Source organism: Solenopsis invicta, chromosome 6 (genome assembly GCF_016802725.1).
Source record: "Solenopsis invicta isolate M01_SB chromosome 6, UNIL_Sinv_3.0, whole genome shotgun sequence".
In the NCBI taxonomy this organism is placed as follows: Eukaryota; Metazoa; Arthropoda; class Insecta; order Hymenoptera; family Formicidae; genus Solenopsis; species Solenopsis invicta.
In genome coordinates, this window is record NC_052669.1 from 5380425 (window position 1) to 5402406 (window position 21982).

General features: G+C 31.7%; 1 protein-coding gene across 1 annotated transcript; it reads left to right on the forward strand.

Annotated features, from left to right (window-relative positions):
• Positions 1–378: 378 nt before the first annotated feature.
• On the forward strand, positions 379–3868 carry LOC105200900. Its single transcript, XM_011168705.3, has 2 exons — positions 379–490; positions 2942–3868. The coding sequence occupies exons 1-2, from the start codon at positions 482–484 to the stop codon at positions 3251–3253; spliced, it is 321 nt and encodes a 106-aa protein (XP_011167007.1). The 5' UTR covers positions 379–481; the 3' UTR covers positions 3254–3868.
• The last annotated feature ends 18114 nt before the right edge of the window (positions 3869–21982 follow it).

The following is a 21982-nucleotide window of genomic DNA, read 5'->3' on the forward strand; positions in this document are numbered from 1 at the left end:
AAGAACGAAAGATCCTTTGAAAAAGAGTATTAACACGTGCAAAATGATCTATTATAGTTTCGATGTTACAATAAAATATTACACTGAGGAAAAAAGGAAATTCTTTTTCAGTGTAGATATATTTTATAACGTTATTTAAAAAGAAAAAATTTTCTCGAATTTTCTGCGATCAAAACTCGCCAATACACAATTCTTCATAATCATCTTACATTAATAAAAAAAATTCTAAAAAAATCCATGTCTACGCCAATGCAAAGGTTGACGTCTGTCGAGAGTAATAACTTTAACAGAAAGAGAGCAAAAAATAAATCCGAAAGAAATCCTGCCTCCAGAGGATCGTGATGATCGTTTGACTCACGAAAATAAAACGTCGATTCACCACGCGGTAAGACCGGTGCCCACACGCATAAACACGTATACCTGTATAAAAGTGTCATCGTGCCATTCTCGCAGATAGTTGGCCGCTGCCCATCGAGCGAACATGATCGAGGTAAGAAAGGAAATTAGAAATTCCGTGACAAGTAACGAGTATAAAAAAAAGATGCATGCACGTGTTTCTCGCGAGTGACGTCGAATTCACGTGTCGGCTTATTGATCACGTAATTCTCTCCGGAAAAAGTGAAAATTTCCTCGTCAAAGTCCCGATTGTGTAACTTTCCTCGAATCGAAACGTGGAACGTAGTCAAGGGATTCACGTGATGAGAGAGTCATGCGAGATTCGAAATAGAAAAGGCGAGTGTTAAAGTTCATACTGACTAGATGATCGATTACGTGCTCGATCTTTAGTACTAAATTGCTTTTAACCTTTTTTGAGATGATTCAATTGATTATGTCGTAATCGATTCGTTACTATATTTCGAAATAATTAAAAAGTTTTCGTTATATAAAGATATCTTTTTTTTTACTGATTCACTTTCTCCATAAATTAATAAATGAAATAAATAAAATTTAGTAGAAAGTAAAATTGAAGAAAGTAAAAAAGATTTCTTGGTATTTTCTTAGTGTAACTTGATAAATCAGAATAAAGATGAAAGTGAAGGGAGAAGCAAAGCCGAACGGATATATAAGCGAGTAAATTTACGACAATTGATGCATTGATACCTTCATTCAGATCAGCCTTTTTCTTTTTATTGTCAAACGAAATATATTCTTGGGAAGGTAACATCATGCTATTTTGGCTTTTAGCTAATTTGGCTTACTATTAGGAATACGATTTATATAATTGGATTTCATGGCTAAAATTATACGAACGGTTAGCGTGATTGTATGGGCGGGAATTCGCCGTTTGTCTAATTTTAGCCATCAAAACTTAATTATATACTCTCGCTAAAGGTAAAAACAAAGTTATTTAAAAAGAAACAACTCATAAAAGTAACTGATGATGTACGAATAGATCGTTAGTAATTAATATTGCTGGAATATTTCGGAGAAGAATTTAATTACGATAAAAACGCTACATTAATTGAGATTAATTGGAAATTGTGAACGATTAATTGAGAAAAATGTGGATAAAATTGTTTGTTTGTAAAGTCTTACTAAAATTTTATAATTTGTATAAAGTATATATTATGTCATCTTGTTGCAAATGATTTCGATGACAAAATAATTGCGATATATTAAATTAAATATAAATTAATTTTAAAAATTCGAAAAAATTAGATCCTTAGAGGCATGTTACTTAAAATAAACTTATTTTAAGCAACTTAATTCAAGATAGAGTATAACATAGAATTTTATTTATGATTTTATTACGATAAATTACAAATATACACGCAGATAAGAGGTCATGTTAATAATTTTGGATAAGAGAATGTAGATGTAATTGTAGACAGTGGAAAATTGTTATGTGTGAAATGATTTCTCGGGTGTTAAAGTTAGCAATTGATTTTACCAAGATATGAATATTTTGTTTCGACAGCCTCGCGATCAGTAACGGAGAAAAATCTTTTTTATACAGTACAAAAATAACTTTGTCCCGTTCGAAGAATTTCTAGTCAATCACGAGAAAGTGGGTTATCTTTTAACCTGGTCGCGATTTGGGTCAAGTGAAGTGGAGCCCGAGATCGTGTCTATATGAAATAGCAAGGGTGTGGGGGATCTCACACGTATTTCTATCAACCTACCTGCCGTGTCAAATCGTCGTCGTCCGCTTTAAATTTTCACAGGATTCCCCGACGAATTCAATCTCGAGGTGATTTCCACAGTACCGCGCGCGAAATCGCGCGATTCCATATATTGCGCGACGCAATAAAAAGTCATAAATTCATGATTGCGTCGCCAAGCGAGGCATTTATCTCCGTGTAGATCCTTCGAATTAATTTCGCGTAAATCCCAAGTACGCCACATTAAAAAATAAATCTTGCGTGCGTGATTCTTTTGCGATGAATCTTTACACTTTTTTTTTCACGCGCCACTGACCATGACTAAGCGAGGGGCAGGGCAGTCTAAACAGTTTTTAAATCTAGACATGCGTATATTATCTTGATATATTATCTTGCGTAAATGATTAATCGCCCATAAATTAATTTAAAGCTACTAAATAAATATCTCAAAATATTTTAGTTATAAATTTTATAATATATAAAACGTTTAAAAACTAAACGTTAAATATGGTAATTAATTATGGAGTTAAGGCTTTGTAAATTAAAGTTTATTTTAGTTTAAATGGACAATACAATTTTGTTAATTAACTTTGCTCTAGATGTTCAAATCTGATTATCATTAAATATCTAAACATTTATTTTTGATCAATGATAACTAAAACATATTGGAATTTTAATATTTATATAAAAATTCGAATTCTATGGTCAACAAATATGCAATTGACATGAAAATTGCGTGTTTATTTATTTCGAGTGATCGATGATAAGAAAAAAACATAATTATATAATTATCTATGCGTAAGTAAAAATCTTGTATAAGACAAACGTATTCTGTACAGTTTCTGGTACTGTTTCTTGGCGTTTATGGGGCATTGGCGGCTCCTCATTTGCCCCACGTGAATCATGATCATCATCTGGACAATAATGCGGAAGTGGTCTATGGGCAGCTTCCCGGTACTGAGAATCTAAACGAAAAGGCACTTCCGATATCCCGCCTATTCGCTGCGGGAACAAATAATCTGCCGGCAAGAAATAATCTGGCAGAGAGATCTCAAGTACCTCAACGACTTCCCGGGATAGCGAATCTGGCGGAAAAGCGAATTCCTGATACCGTCCTGAAGAGATTGTCGCAAGTGCATGATGTTAAATAAAAAAAAAAAGAAGAAAATTGCAGTTCAAGATGTAATATAATACTTTTCTTCACGCAATAACATTTGAAATATATTTAATAAATGTCATGACCAATTAATATCTGAATAATTAATGCAAATTACGTGAAACTTTTTATTAAATTAAAGAAAATCAAAGCATATTTTCAATATTTACAAATTTTAATGTGCAAGAAAATAAAAATCTTTCTGAAAATTTATATGGATTACGATGTGATTTCGTAACGACGTTATTATACCATTATAATAATAAGGAAGAACATTTAAATGATCTCTAAGGGAATACAAATTATTGATTTGAAGAGTTAATGTACTCTATTAATTTTATGATTTTTAGCAACGCACTGAAATTAACATTGGTACATCAATCATTTTAAAATACATTAGTTATAAATAAATCAAAATAATTTTGTTTCAATAATTACAACTTCGTATTATACATATACCGCATCAGAAAATGTAATATGCATAATCGATAAATTATTACATTATATATCTACTGCAAAGTATATAAGGCCCAGTTACTACGTCATAACAATGTAATTATGAGAGTGATAAAACGATTCGATGAAACCGCACGAGAAAACGTGCAATTTATATTTTTTTCTTTCCTTATTTTTTCCTCTCTCGCTTTATTATTACCTCACGGAATTGCTATTATGTTCATACAGCAATTCTACAAATGAATAGAAGAACGTAATAAGCATAGTTTGAGACAAAAAATAAAGAAACAGATTTCATCAAAAATATGTATGAATTATTGTTTCATTTTTTTAGATGTGCTCTGTGTAATTTCGTTGACAGTAATATTGTAAAATTAACTTATAAAATAGAATTTACAACGTATTTCACAGTGCTATCGAAAATATAATAATAAAATTACTGCAAAATATTATAATAAAATGTATGGTAAATTGTTTTATAATTGAAAGAACAATAATATTAAACATTATTTGATTATCTCTTTGTTATTTTATAGAAATTATAATGCTTTTATATAATTACATAATTTTACGTACGTAGCATACGTTGGTAAAGTTGGAAATGCTCTCTAAAACGTAAATTTATTATAATTAAATTGAAATTTACATCGCATCAACGATTGTGGCTAATATATATTTATATCAATATAATTGTTGTTTATATTACAAATTTAAATTTATGAAAATCCAAAATATCAGCAGTCAATAACAATATCGGCAGCCAGTGTGCACCTTTCGGATTACCGTCGAAAAGGAGAAGATGCCGACAGCGTTTGCATCGATTTCAAAATTTACTGTTTACTTTATTCAAAAGATAACGCCACAAACCAAATTAAGAGGGGTGAACAATACTTGGAGTATCTAAGATAAAATTTAAAAAGGTTAATACATAGCACAAATTTAAATAAAAAAATCTGTATTTAATTTAAATCCGTATATTTTTGATGGATTTGTTAACTTAATTTTTTATACATGTTACATATGTTATGAAGATTTCAAATCCGTATTGCGAAATTGAAACGTGGAATATTTTTTATTGAAAACATTATTTATTTCTTATTTAAATATAATTTATTACAGATTTTTAAATATCTTCTTTCTAAGCAGGATTATCTTTGGTTGTCTCATTTTTTTCATATTTTTTACTTTTTCCTCTTTTGCATAAAAAAGCGAAGGTATTTTGTATTCATACGAATCAATATGTTACGCTCTTCTAAGATTGACGTGCCACCCTTTAGCGTTTGCTGTTTCGTACTTGCTGGACATTATTTTGTCGGCGAATTGCACCAAGTCATGGCAGTCCTTCGTACGTGTTAGAACTTTAATCCAGTCGGCGTTTGGATTTAATACACGCAACCGATTAACAGCGAGATTACACAGGGCTCTACGTGCAGTCGTCGAGCTTATGGTAGCTTTAAACTAAAATTAGCTGAACTTCGCGTATCTTCGATACCGCGCCTTATTCCAGCGCCTCATGTTGATCGTCGAGCGCGAGGATAATAGGATTTCAGCTCACTCTCGAAAAACTTGACTTAACCACGTCTATCTATAAAATCTGCAATCTAGTAATATATATTAAAGTGAATCTCCGATATTCTTTAAAAAAACCAGTGATTAAAAACAACCAAATAATTAACTAAATTAAACTTTAATTAACTGGTGTAACAATAAAAATAAGAACATAAGAATTATGTATGATGCAGCAAATAAAACTAATGAAATGTTTGTAAACGATTTTCTGGCAGTCCGAATGTGATCTCAAATTGCAGTTTGTGAATCAATTATGGAAACCACTGACGTAGAACAGCTTTAAGCAATACATCCTTTAAACAAAAATAAAGTATATATCAAAGAATTATTTTTAGATTGCTTAAAACGGCTACAATCCAATACACCATTTTGCACTACTTTAGGTACAAAAATTCCTTCTATCACAATTATATATTTTGATCAAGTATGTAATCTCGCGGTGAAGATTGGCGAACCAGCTCCATGAGGCTTTATCTCCTCTTCGTGCACGCGCTATTACGTGCTATTATAGCGCGACATCTTCACGAAGTGTGAAATCTAATATTCACGTCGCACACAGGTTGTTGCGCGTGTCCTCTCGCGTTCGTGCCCATATGTGTACAACACCGACACGTGCCGTTCTGGTCGAAACACACGCGATGTGCGAATCAGAAAGAGAGAGCGAGAGAGGGAGAGAGGGAGAGAGGGAGAGAGTATACGCATTCGCTTCTACGACCGCTAATCTTAACGGAAGGGGATGGTGTTTGCACGGTTAGGGGTTGCACCGACGGGTTACGGTTTCGGGGGCGAGTCAAAGACACCGACCACACTAGTGCAACAGCAATGCCCCCCGGTCAGGTGGGTTAACCGGCTCCTAACTTTGACCGACGCCGGCCGACGTTGCCTGCACTCGCGAAATCGGTCGATTAAAGCCGCCCACACACGTATACACGCAAAATCCGCACGATGCATTGTGCATTCAAACACGATAATTGCACCGTTAAGCAGATAGAGATCCGAAGATTACCGGCCAACATTGTGATGCCCATGAGAAATCATACAATTTCAACTTCATATTAACACTTCGATTTATTAATAGAATAAAACAAATAATACGCGTAAAAAGAGAAAAAATAAGGGCAGATTATGTATTTAAATAATCATATGTAATCAAATGGATTTTACAAGTTATATGGATATAGATTTGTTTTTGTTCCTGTACGAATAATAAAATTTAAGTAATTTATTTTACTGATGAGAGAGAGAGAGAGAGAGAGAGAGAGAGAGAGAGAAAATACGCTGACAAACAAGTCTATTTATCGAAGAAATTATGGCAGCAAAAGAGCACTATGGTAACGAAAGGGCACTACTCCCTTTTAGAGTATCGGATTGCGATTCGGCAGAGGTAGTAGTGCTACAGTTTCGATGGACGGATGCACTATCGCTGATATCGTTGCCTGGAAACAAAGCTAACTGCTCTACATTTCCTTGCCGAGTAACAACGCAACATGGAACGTTATTTAATATATTACTATTTTATTACATGTTACTCTTCTTTTGTCTCCCTTATAGTAATATTTGTTATTTGATCATACAAAGAAAATTACATAGAAATTTCATATTAAAGAAAAATTAAAAGTTCTTCTAGCAATATATTGAAAATGTTTAATTAAAATTGAAATATTTTTATTTTTATACAAACTATAGTTGTTAAATAAATCAAGGCATTATATTATTATATTATTTATACCGTAAACTAACTTATTGATTGAAACACTTGTCATAATTATCTTCTTAACAATATTTTTGAAGATCTTTGAGTTGCAGGAGAGTCTCAATTTTGTGCGTACACACAACATTTGCATGGCTTGTAAATTACCGTAACAAAGAAAGTTACCTTTTTTAATGTAATTATTAATATCTTTCTATCTAAATGTTCACTGTACAGTTGACATATTAAAGTAAAAAGTATTCTCAGCACACAATATTCTAAAACTGCATATTTAAAATGGTGCATACGTTTTGGCGAAATGGTCCTCGCTATGAAGTCATAACATTTTAAGTTGTACACGGAGCACGTGAGGAGATTCATTAATGGAAAATGCGGAGTAGCTAGGTAAACACGCGTGTTGTATACGTTTACGCGCAATATCGTTAGAAGTAAGTCCTAAGCGCATTTATGTAAATACGTGTCGTGAGCACGTTTTACGAATAAAATTGGGAAAAATTTTAGATTTGATGACATAAATCGCATCATCTTTGAAAACTTTACGTCAGCAATTTTAAATCTTTTTTGAATTATTTTTTTATTCGTTTTTCCTTTTCATCCTATATAATAAAAATTCAATCTAAATAAAAATCGGTAAGTGATAAGATTTGGAAAATAACACTAAACAACAAAAAACTAATTTTTCTTTTACCTTAAAATTTTGTAGAGTATTTTTTGTAGATTTTTATACTTCAAAAATATAAAGGGATTATATTTCGTGAAATTTCTTGTAAAACTCAATGTATCTACGAATTCATAAATAGATTTATAAGTAAAGTTTAAATAAGATTTGGTCTTAAAACTATTTTTGTTTAATTTATTTTTTATCTTATAGTAGTAGTTTAAATCTCTCTTTTCAAACTTTGTGTAAATTTACAGCACTTTCCAGTCCACAATTATCATTTCCCCAAAAAGTTTGATTTTTATATCAGATTTCTCAAAATTCTCCGCTAAAGATTCTTCGCTCAGATTCGTGTTTAGTAACCAAAAAATGATAGAGGCAGAAACAAAGGATTAATTTTTTTTATTACTTAATTTTATATTTATATCTTAAGAGATAAGTATCGATGTTACGTTAAAATCGATAAAAGTATGCTAATCAAAATTATTGTCATACTAAATTATAATATACTTATAATAAAGAAATAACATGGGATAGTAAGCGAATCATGAGATACCTTCATGATTCGCCATGTTATTTTTTTCTACCTGATTCGTGGAAGACTAAGTAATAAATAAAACGGTAATAAAAAATTTTAAATTTGAAAATTTTTTTAAATATTAAAATATTATTTAAAATGTAATTAAAAATTTTCTAATTTTATAGTAAAACTTTCAAGATTAAAAAATATTAAATAAATTAAATAAACTTTTATCTAACAAAATTAAGGAATTTTTTCCAATAATAGTAGCGATTTTCTGTCATCCTCTTGATTCTTAGACCCTCTTTTTCTTTTCTCTTTTACAAAGTTACCCCATTTACCCGCAGGGGACAGTATCGTTCAGTTTAAAAACTACTGATGTAGATATTCGAAGTATGTATATAATAACACGTATATAAAATAAAAATTGAAGGTACAGTTAAGATAGAAAGTTAAACATCTTACAATTTTTATAGCTGTATTTGTATTTAATGCTTAATTTAGTTTAAAACTGTTACAAAAAGTATCTTTTGACGAAACAATTTCTGATGTAAGTGTAATATTGCAGTTAAAAGAAACGTATTTCGAAAATGTCTGATACTTACATCGTGGTAAGTAAATAGATCATGATAACCAATATATTGTTACATAAATACAACTATTTATTTACACACATGTTCGTAGAGTGAGAAAACTACGTTCACACTTAAACAATGGGATTTACTGCTCTATTTACAAATTAAATATTGACGATTGTTGGACTTTGAACACGTAAAGAGAGACAATAAAGTGTCTTACTTTTATTAAAATAAAGCTATTTAAAAAACTATCAAGTCATAAAATAGTATTATACTAATTCTAAAACTATTAATTAGAAATTTTTTACATATTAGTGTTGGAAAGTATGCTCCTCGATAATTTCATTTAAAATTAGAATAGTTTGAATAGATGATTTTAAACTCGTACCAGGTTATACTCGTATTTCAAGTTACTAACGATAAAGTAACACTTTTCTATAAAACTACATAGATTCTATTTTAAAATAAGCAGAATGTATTTCAAAAATTCTATCTTCTATTTTATTTCGATAAACCCGTTTTATAACAAACTTATTTTAAATACTGTATAATTAATAAGTAGAAAATACTTTTTTATATATTACATAATACTTGAGTAATTTTTTACAGAGTTAATCGATCTTATTCTAAAATAAGATAAATTAACTTTATAAAATGTATAGATAACATATAGATTGTTTAATTAGACTTCTAGACAAATATATTTTATCTATAGCTTCATAATAAATGTCATGCAATATGGTTTAAAAGTGAACTTAGCTGTTGAGTTGTAAAAATATATACTTATCATCTTTTACTTCCATGACCGCTTCTTTGAAGTACCAAGAAAGTTGAAGAGTCAGGGGGAGAAACTCAAAGATAGTTCTATTTTCTATCGTCAAACCCAACGGACTTCTTGAATCGTTATTCGGAACAAGAGACTTAAAGTGTCTTTGCATTTGATTTTAGTTACAATGACGATTGCCTTCACCAAAGCGAGGCTGCAGTTCACTATTGTTTCTTAGCATGTTGCTTCGGAAAGGGCATTTTGGAGAAGCTCAACTTCTCAAGACCCACCGGGAATTGACAAATCGTGTAATACGTTGATCATATATCGGATATCAAGTTGGAGAATTTGCGATGATATAATATTGATCAAATAGTCTAAAACAATTTAAACCACTTAAAACCAAGAGAAAAATGGGCCATGATAGATTACAAATTTAATACATTCGAGCATCGCGTGTTATATACGTAATATATGTGTATATATATATATATATATACACAAACATACATATATATATATATACATATACACATATATACATATATGTATATCCTGATAGCAGTATTTTTTAAATAAATTGTAGTAAAAAAACACGATTTTAGAAAAATTAATTTAAAATAAACTTAAAATAAATAATACTTTTTAAAATATTTTAGATTATTTAAATTAAAAGTTTTTTTAAAAATATAATTTTAAAAATATAAATTAAAATATATTTATTACTATTTTATTTCTTTATATGACACATAAAATAATTACATTAATTTCAACAGAAATTTTTGTCACTTTTTTACGATAAGTAGCTTTTCTTTTTAAAAATAATATTATACCAAAAATTTAGAAGACCGTTTCTCTCTCTCTTTCTCTTTGGTTTGTGTGTTAAAATTTACATTAGTTAAAGTTACGTAATATTAATTCTTTCTATCTATAGACTGTCAAAATACGCTATAACAATTGTTTATGTTTCTGTGCGATATTCTTTGTAGTATTGACACAAATTTGAGAGAGACGAGATTTTCTTCCACTTTTTGAAAAAATAATACATAGTGATAAACTTCGTTATTCATGATAGCGAATACAATATGTATTGAAATGATCAGTTAATATCACAGAAAAGAGAGCAACATATTTAAAATTTATATTTTTATGATGATATTTCCTCTGTGAATATTGTAAAATGTAGATAACGAGCGTAACAGGGAATTAGAAAGTTTTTCTGTCTTCACTCTTCAACTGAGAACTCAGATTGTGTCCTCTGACGAATGACTTCGTTGATCCAGCTCGCGTTTGCTGTGAAATCGGAAGCGAGCAGATCCGGCAGAAAGAAGAAACTTTGGCGCAAACGAATGGATCCTCGTGCTTTAAGCGAAAGTTATCCGCGCACTGTTAATGCGTCTAACTAGCTCGCTTCTCTCGTAATCCACGCACCTGCGTCCTCTTCCCTCTCGCCGCGTAACAGCATCCTTTGCGACCAAAACCCGGGAACTAGCTTTGCGCGTAGAAATAACATATACACTGCATAATTGGACCTCACTACGCGTTTCCATTTTGGCCTATGCAGTGTTATATGAAGTAAAAATAACCTTACATATGTACACACGCACATATATATAAAAAATAGTCATATCTCTTTATATATCTCTATTCTGTTTTGGAAGATGTAAAAATATCATTAAGACAAAGTTATATTCGCTATTCTGAGAGAGTGCTTTTTACGTTCATTGAAAGTTTTGAGAATACACATTTAAATATTTTGTTTTAAATATTTCACTTTAAGTATTTTTACTACATTTAAATATTTTGTTAAAAATTGTTCTAACATAATAATCGATGTAATGTAAGAGCTGATAATATAATAAGAGCTTCCTCAATTTCTTGTTTTTCGTGAAATATTTACTTTTACATATCATGTGTTAGCTTTTCGATATAACTAAGGTAAATGGATCAGATTTGGTAGCTTTCACTGATATTATTTGAATTAAATTTAAATTGATTATATCGTTACCTGGAATATATGATTGCTTATTTTGGGCATAACGTAAATACTTAAACCGCATATTAAAAAAGGAAAATACTGATTCTGTCTGGTTATTTGTATCCTTTCATTAATTTTTATGAATACTAATTTTTACGGATCTAATTAAAATTAAATTAATATTAGTACTAATTAATATGATAGGTAATTAATTGAAGAATAAAAAGTGTGGCACTTCTTTTGTCTCTTTTCTTTTATTTCCTTGCTTTCGCGATGGCACATCATATTTATACATTTTTTAATATAGATTGTGTCAACGAACTTGGACGATGTTATTAACAATAGGCCACACGAAATTATGAAAATGAATTTTTAGTTAAAATTAAAAATAAAATTTAATTACAAAATATTTTACTTTAAACAGCAGTTTTTTAAAATTATAAGTACCTGTCAATTAACAGTTTTATTTTTAAATAAAACCATGTACGTTGCCAGATGAATCAGTTTTTGCTGAATAGAGATTAACATCGAATAAAATATACAAAACATTAACGTACAGAACATTTTGCTTTAAATTCCAACGTTGTAAATTTTGAAGTGTGTAAAATATAGATAAACGTTGCAAAGAACATTATTTTGATTTTGATTACTGTATTATTAATACCATTTACGCGGTTCTCTTAAGACTTTTTTTCGTATTTTTTAATAATATTTTTTTAAATACATATCAATGTATAACTTTAAATGAAGCAGTCAGTATAAAAAAATATCCCAATTGGCAGGTCGTATACAATTTGCTCAATGATAGAGACTTGGAATGAGGAAAAGGCAGCCGGTGTTCTGGACCGTGTGGAAAGAAGTACGCCGTAAAAATTGTAATAAAACGGTCGTTAACTGCATAACCCATAATGGAGTGATATTTGTGTCATTCTGTAACGTCAGTCTGCTCGCAGAAGCTTTTAGAAAAATATCATTATAGTCATGGCTGATTACAAACAGAAATTGAGCCGGTATTTTTTATACAACATTCAAGTTGTATTTTAATTTTTTGGATTTCAAATTAATTGTAAAAAGCGTTAAAATATTGCAGTTTATTATTAAGATCACCGCAATAACTGACTTTCTTTTAATTTGTTCTTATACTACAAATTATCGTCTTCCTTCTGCATACGCATATTTTAAATATGTTTGGAATATGTTGCATATATTCCATATATATATGGAATAATACCATATATATATGGAATAATATATATATGGAATATATATATATATATATATATATATATATATATATATATATATCGGTATACAAACGTATACATTTACGTGCATATAATATCAATATCGCGAATGTGATATCCTGACTTGATGCTGGAAAGCTAGCTATGTACTTACCCCAATTATTTTAATCACCTATCCGATTACGGCAAATTAATTATATCACATCCAAGAGAATTCGAAACAAAATTATATATACACACATATATAAATATATGTATAATAGGCAATTTAATTTAGGCAGTTTACCATTTTCTAAATTTACTCAGTAGATCCGTATATACGTATCATGTAGTACTAGAAATACATTTCTATTGAACCGACCGTCATCAAAAATAAGATATCGTAAAAGCCACGATAAAACTGTCGTCTCCGTTACGATCCAACGTGATCAAAAGATATTCCATGTTTATTATCGTACTGAGTTAACCAGAACGCACTTACCCCATTGAAATTCGAGAGATATATATCATTACATTCAAATGTCCAGATCGCTACATCGTATACAAATCTTATTTGTTGAGCAATTATTTGTATAATCGTTCTTTCATGTAGCTTAAGATAGCAACATATTTTAACATATAAAATAGACGACACACTTGTGCTTATCTCATAGCTTACTTGCAATCAAACAATAAATTAAATAAATAAAGATAAGCCATATTGATACGTTTCTGAAAACATTGAAACATTGATGTGCAAATAATACAGAGAGGATAAACTCGAAGTGCACGTACAGACGATCTTTCTCTCAGGTTTTGCGACGGAATAAACGACAGGCTCTTCACACTTCTGGATTAGATACGTCCACGTCGCAAGGGTAGCATCGTAAAAACTATAATAAAATTGTCGTTATCGCGTAGAACTGCACAAATAGCAAGCTCTACCGCGAGAGTTACGTCGCTACCAGCTTTTCTGTGAAGTAGACAGGAACAATTTTGTATGTCGCAGGAAAAAAATATTGGTAATTAAAGCAATTAGACATCTCTATCAAATTATTTCTTAACATTTTCAAGATTTTTATTTTAAAACGCAATATTTTATACTTCTTGCACGAGATAATTGTTTGCGTTAACGTACTGTTGGTACGCTCTGGCTACAATTTCATACACTCGTTTATTACAATGTCCACGATATACATCATTTTTGTGGACGATAAAAAGCAATGTTGCAACTGTAATTCATTATAATTCGTTTCTGCACCAGCTCTGCGTTTCGTTGCGCAACAAAAGCGGTGCAAGCAATCGGTTTTCGGTGTCACAAAATGCAAGCTAATACTACTTCTCGTAATTCGCGGTGTCGCATGTCGTCGTAACATCGACGCGGCGAATCCGATTACGCAATTACCGCTACATTAAACACGTTGCTTGGCATTTTCATGGATCCCAACCTTCCGTACATGACACGGACACACGTGTGATGCTCGCGCAGCGGAACGCAAAGAGAGCCATATCCGCACCGCGAATTTTCCGCCAAATGCGGCTGTCTAGTTCTACGCAGTTCTACGTTTTATTCGTCTAAACGCACCGGACGCGTTTAAATGCAGACACGAAATTAGAATCAAACGGCAACGTTCACAAAGTTAAATGTGTTGTGAGAACACGGCTTATTGTATTCGTATAAAGGTTAAAATTCATATAACTCGGCCACTTCGGCATAATGCTGGGAAAGTGTTGTTGGTACAGCGTAATGCAAGATAATAGTACCAAATTGCGAAGATTAGCGTTGAGAAATTTTAAGTGTTTCCGTTTTATATACACTGGCTTTTCGCAAAGACAATTGTGCAAAAGCACTGAAACCACTAGGCACAATGAGTTTAAAATTAAAGTATGAATTTTTAAAACAGAATATTCAAAACATGGATACGTTTGTATTATTTAATTATATTTAATTATATCTAGACCTAATCATTTAAAAGTAAAAAGAAACAAACTAAAAAGAATGATTCCATTTTTAAAACGTCGCTATTACATTCTTATGCGAATAAAAACTCGCAAGAGCAGTCGTTCCATCATCGCACTTACAATATTGCTGATGAAGGATACTGCGCGGATACATCGTCCTTGTTTAAAAGCCTGTTAGTGTGATAACGGGGAACCTCGAGAATATATAGGATCTTCCCCTCTCGGACGGTCCTCCACCCTCGTCCTTGCCCCGTTTCCCTCTGCCAGCTAGATCGCGCAGTGATACAGGAATGTCTGGGATGCTACTGTCGATGGTGTAGAGCTCTAGGGTGATTTTGGCGTGGCCATTATGGTGATTACATTAGGTACCATCGTAGCGAGCAACCTCGCGTGCGGCTCACTTGGTTTATCGAGTGGACAATTCGATGGAGAAAGCCAGATCGCCGATTCTGAATAATCCGCCGCTGTCCCTCGACGTTACAAGCGTGTTCGGCACTCGTGCAATTTGCGCGGAAATGATAACGGGCGACCGTGAGAAAGGCGTCTTTCATTTTGACGAGAAAATTAGCATGTTACCGTAAAGCGCACACTCCGTCATTCTTGCCCTTTCAGCCGAGATAGTCTAGTAACAGTAACTGTGTCTCTTGAACCCTTTAACTACTACGCGTTGAACTACCGCTTTGAAATTACCAGCACACAAAATAGAAATGTTGCAATTATACTATATTGCCCAGATTAATTATTAGTATGTAAATCAACACGTAATGTCTACAACAGTTACAAATTAGGTAACAGAATTAATTAGGAAAACTAAAAATAAGAAATTAAAAATAACTAAATCTCCTTGATACTTAATGTATTAAAATATTTTTGGAAATAATTATAAAGCGTAGAATATCTTTCTAAAACATGTGGTAAGTTAATCATACAATTTTGAATTAAGTTACATTGACAAATTACGAAGCTTGATAACTTCATCGCAAAACAAGGCGAATTGCATAGCGAGGCGAAAAACATTCAATATTGACACTGTTTTTGGAATACTGGCGTATGTTCGTCCAGCAGTTTCTTCTATTCAATACGAATACGTTTACCACCGAGTTTCCGACAATATGCAAATAAATTGTTTAACCGTATCGTATTTGCTCGCTTTATTAAATGTACACAATTAACCGACAGTCCCTTTAAAGCGCATGTCGCTTGCGCTGTAATGTAATAAAGGATAAAACGATTTTGTCGTGACGGGTATTACGACATTAATTATTACTACTACACAATGGGAATACCCTATTGTAACTATCTCTGACGTTTAATATTGTTTAATGTCATTTCTGCACAATGCACTTACTCAGTGAATGCAAATAGTTCTCATTTACGAATCTTATTGCATTGCCACTTATTATTATTATATCTATGATCTGAGTCTTGATCAAAATATACAAAAGTATCATTTGATTAGTTTCTTTGAGCGAAATCATTATGAAGCGACTTATATATTTAAGTTAATATTAATATATATTAAATATGTAAATACTTAAATACTGAAATTCAAGTATTTCATAAATTTAAGTTAAAATAGAAAAATTTAATTAAATTAACAACTTTTTTCTCAGTATTATTATATAGCAATTATTATATGTAGTAAAGACTTCTGAATAGTTGGCCGAGAACTCCATGTTGATGTAGGCGATGTAAAATTGCGAAAAGAATTAGAATTAAAAGGCACCCCTGCCGCAAATTTACTTTAGAACACTATAGAAATGTCTATAGTTCTGAATGTGTTTTTTGAAACAGGTATTGCATATACGGAATGAAGTTTTCCTTATACAACTTTTATAATTTTTAATAAGGTAATAGGTATGTTCATTACCTTATTAAAAATTATAAAAGTTATATAAGGAGAACCCCATTCCGTATATGCAATGCTTGTTTCAAAAAACACATTCAGAACTATAGATATTTTTTCTATAGAAAAATATACAGAATGGGGTTCTCCTTACATGACTTTTATAATTTTTAATAAGGTAATAAACATACGTATTACCTTATTAAAAATTATAAAAATTGTATAAGGAGAATCCCATTCCGTATATGCAATACCTGTTTCAAAAAACACATTCAGAACTATAGACATTTCTATAGTGTTCTAAAGTAAATTTGCGGCAGGGACGTTAAAAATGATGTGTTCAAATTCGTAAAAATAGGCTTCAAGTTTTTATTATGTATAAAATTTAAAGATAACGTTTTATCTTTAAATTTTATACGTAGAAGCATATTTTTCCCTTATTTCAACAACTGTGTTTTTTTTCTGCCTGAATAGATTTCACTTTACGTACTTTTTATGATTATTTACTAACTGTCAAGGCGTGTCAATGTCAATCTCATGAATATAGAAAAATATTTTAATTATTACAGTTTTAATTATTACCATTTTAATTAAGATATATTTGTTGAAAATAGGTAAATAAATAATCTAAAATTGAACAGTTGATATCTTACGCTGTCACTTTACAACTAAAATAGACGAATTCTGAACGTCAGGAAGATGATTTTGCGGTTTGAGAAAGAGAGAGCTTTACTCTCTTTTGGGGCGCGGACCCCGAACTTCTTTGCGCATACCACGAAGTGCAGAAGTTCCTTCCTTGTAATAGGCTCGACAGCCTTTACGTTTCCTTTTTACGGACTTTACCCGAGCGAAACATTCCCTGGAGAACGCGAGACGAGAGACGAAGGCGGCGTTTTATATCTCTTCCCTGCGGTGTGCTGTAGACTCGAGTTAGTCGGTTTAGACAGGCACACGGCGTTCTTCATCCTCTGCCTCTCTCCTCGCTCCCTTCTACCCTCCTTCGTTTTCATTCTCTTTCTCTATTATGTAAATAGTAATACGTTACGTTGTCACGGAGCGGAACGCGTCGTATCCGACATGCACGCGAGCCGCCGTGTAACATCCCTCTCGAATGTGGGGTACGGATGTGAAGTGACGTCATACTGAACGCGCGCGTATCCCCCGACTAAATCTATACCTACTTTCGGTTCGAAAATAAATTTCATTACTGCTTAATAGTTACTAGTAAAAGTATTGCAGTTTGTAAAAATGAATATTACTGCCGTTTTGCGTTTTGTTTCTTCCCCCCAGTAAAATCAGTAGACGATTCCAAATAGTCCGAAATGTCATGAAGATTTTCAAGTTTAAAATTGCGTTAACATTTCAACGTTACTGTAAGCTTGTAGTAACATTGCAGAAATCTTTTGTAACTTTCGTACAATATTACTATACAATGTTTCAATATAAGGTTTAAGCAATGTTTCTTTAATCTTGCAATGCTAGGTTATAATTCTAACTTTCATTTTTTATAACAAATTAATAATTAATATTATTAAAATATGGATTTTTTTATTTTGAACTCTTCTCCTTTTTTTCCTTTCTTCTCTTTATCTTTATTTTTTTTCCGTATTTTAAAACTTCTTTCTTTCTTCTTCTTTCTTTTTTCAACATTTAATAATATCTATCCATCTATTACATGTTTATTTTTATTAAAGATACTTTTACTGACAGAAAGAAAAAAAAATATTTTATTAAATAAATTTTTATTTATATTTCAAAATTTTAAAATATTACATCTAACCCAGCAATTATTAAAAATTTATTTTTTTATATATATTTTATGCTCTTTTATTTTCCTTTTCTTTTATTTTTTATTTTAAATTCTTTCTTGCTTTTCTTTTTTTTACCTTGTTATAAAATTTTTTTCTTTATAATTTTTTTTATATAAATAAATTTTTAACTTAAATAAAAAATTAATAAATTAAAGTTTATGTGTTTCAAAAATACTTAATTAAAAATTGAATCACTTAAAATTAACTTTAGTTTAGTTAAAAGTTATTAACTTTATTATTTAACTTTGAATTTTTTAATTATTTAACCTTATGTGCAAATGAGTTACGAGAATTTGTAATGCAATGCGATACAAATAGATCTCCTTAAAAGTCAATCAAGAGACGCGGTAGTCTCGCGTCAAGTAAATGCAGCAAGAGAGACTCCGCATTACCAGAGGCGCACGCCGTCGGTTGATGCCCCCACTCGGGTTATTGACCGCGCAAGGTCTCCTAAGACAGACGTCACGCCGCGCCGCGTCGTATGGGCCGTCTCCCCACTCTCCTAACGTTTCTTAGGTTGTTGACCGCGCGAGGTCCCGTAAGACAGACGTCACGCCACGCTGTCTGGGCCGTCTCCCCACTCTCCTCGTAAAACAGGTGTCGTGACGACTCGGTCGCCGAGCGCTGGCGCCACCACGCTGGTGCTGCGATCAGCTAAGTCAGCTGTCGCCGCCATGTTTCTTGTTACTTCGCCGGTGATCGGACGTTGCGCATATTTCGAGATCAAATTATGCGGAAATACGATGATCGAATGTCGAATACAGGGTGCAAAGTATCATTTTGACTCGTGAGTGACTGTGGCGTATCTAGAAGGGATCGTACTCCTTTATGAAGTATGGCATCATGGGCCTGTCGTGAGTGTCGCGTCGCGTAATGTTTTTGCGCGCGCGTATTTCCTCGAGTACTCCGTAAGGATGCTTTATTCTTGCAACAGAGTCGTTGTTTCGTTTGTGTCCGTTGTGTTTAGGTAAACATTCATTCAAACGGATCTCGCTATCTCGGGCCATGTCACAACGCATCACGTAATACTCGGGGCGGTCACTTTTATATAGAAAGACTCTCTCTCCTTGTCACACTATAACGGTCACTCTCATACCGAGAGACTCTCCTTGTCGCACTTAAATTGTAAACAGATACAATCTTTAAAGTGACAAATATGAAAGCGATCGTCTTAGCAATAAATCACAAGTCAACGTAATGCGTTAATGAGTTTGTAACACATTTCTTTATGCGTTTTGTTAGTACCTGTTACGTCGCGATAAGTTATTCTCGTGTGTGTTTTGTTTTAATTCACGTTCGTGATGTATTATCCGCGTAATGACGGGAATGCCGAAAAAATTATCGGGCGGTCCGATTAATGTGCGGTTCGAGGACAGCAACAAAGCGAAACGTCAACAGAATTTTAACGAAAAGATGATATCCGTAGAGCAATTCGAGGGGGGTGAGTGTATTATTTTATTAACATATCTCTTTATATGCTTCCTGCGATCGTATTTTCACAATTGAATAAAAATAATAAAAAGCATATATATATATATATATATACATCTACGTAAAATTTATAAAATATAATATACAATATTTATATATTATTCTGTAAATAATTACTATGAAAATTTTTTATAAATATTGCATTTTTATTATATTTTCAGAGTCAACAGAAAAGGAAATACAGCAGCAACAACAGCAACAACTGAGTGAGTAAATTGAGCAATTTGTTTGAATAGAGTAGTTTGCTATTAATATTCGATTATGTCTCTGTTTGAAAATAAATTTGGTTACTGTATTCTAACGTAAGGTTTCAAACCTGAAAATATTTATGACGTTTCGGATTATTTCGGATCGTCTACTGGTTTTACTGATGGAAAAAACGGAATGCAAGTAGTAATTACTTCTGCCAACTGCATTATTTTTATTAGTAATAATTAAACCAGAGAAGAACCTGAGAGCGGTCATGCCGACTTTTTTCTTATAACGCTAAAATTCCCTATGCATTAACGACGCACATCGACGTTGTTGCAAAATGAATGTAATTTTAATTCATATTCTGGCCAAAATGGATATGCGTCATTAGTGCGCCGGGAAATTTAGCGTTATAAGAAACAGGCCGGCATGGCCGTTCTCAGGTTTCTCTCTGACCAAAGCCATTTTCGAACAGACTATTGATTAAAAGACGTATCGAGAGTAATATTCAAATTATTGTCTTGTTAAACGATGTGAAAATGATAAACCAAAAATTATGTTACCATATCGTTATTATTTTAAAGAGTTTTTGGTGGAATTATTCTGCAAACAAACAAAATAGGATTTTGTTTCTTTTTGATATGCTTTTTGAATTTTTGTTCCATTTTTTAACGTTCTCCAGAAAAACTACTAAATTTTCGACTATTGTATAGGAAAATGTATACTATATTATTGAAGTTTTATATTTAGAGTTTGATCTAGTAAGAGCACAATCTTGAAGATATATTATTAAAGGATTAAATTAATCTGCCTGCAAAATCGTAAACTTGAAAGTAAATAAAAGAATATATTATTGATATTAATTGGAATTATCAGAATTTTTTTTTAAATTTTTTAATTAGATCTCTTTATTTTTATCTTTAGTTTAGAAGAGTTAATACATTAGTTTTTATAATTTGCATTCTACATAATCTTAATGAAATTAAATCTAAAATTTTATGAAGAAACGATCGCCACATAGTAAGAAATGAATTTTATGGAGCATCTAGGTATACGTGTACATTCACTTACTTTGGCCAATGCATTGCAGTGTTACCGAAATGTAGCAATTGCATTTAATTCTACGAGCGAGCGCATGTCGTCGAGGTGGAAAACGGCCGCGTTGTTTCCTTTTGCAGCTGTTGCACAACGTTTCCTGCCAGTAGTGATGCACCGTCGAGCGAGAAAACAACAAGGACGTTAGCTCCTCTAGTCATCGCGTTATTTCACTTTCTCTTGACTCCTTTCTCGTCTTCTCAGTTATGTTTAGAGCATTCTCGTTGAGTGTTCTCCCTACTCGTTCGCTTTTCGTACAAGTTTCTTCCTTCCTTGTTGAGGCAAACCTTTTATAATTTTCTTAAGTTATTTTCCTGGCTGCGTTAATATAAACATTGACTGATTCGAGAGAGCCGGTGTTTATAAACACAAATATTTTGCATGAATATTTTTAATAAAGATGACAATTTGTTATTGATATCGCGGTAACAAACCAAGTATATGTATGTGCTTGATTAAAGAAACTTTTAAACTCAATAGTGAAAAAAAATTACTAGATATTCTGTAAGTCATTGAAAATGGCCAAATATCTCATTTTTTGCATCTTTAGATTAGAATATCTCGAAAACTTGATACGACATTTTTGGGACCATGTTCGTAATCAGAACATCAAAATTTAAAAGAAACAATTTTGTTTACTTTAAGGTCAAAAAAGAGGTTGGATTTCTGTCGATCTGTATTGATTGTCGATACCAAATAATAAAAATATTTATGATAATAACATTTATTATTGAAAATAATACATAGAAAATAATGATTTATCAAATAAGTTTCATTAAATGAATAAATGAATTTTACATTTTAAATTTTCGCTTTTAAAATAAAATTTCGTAAGAAAACATTGCGTGTATATATATACACATACACA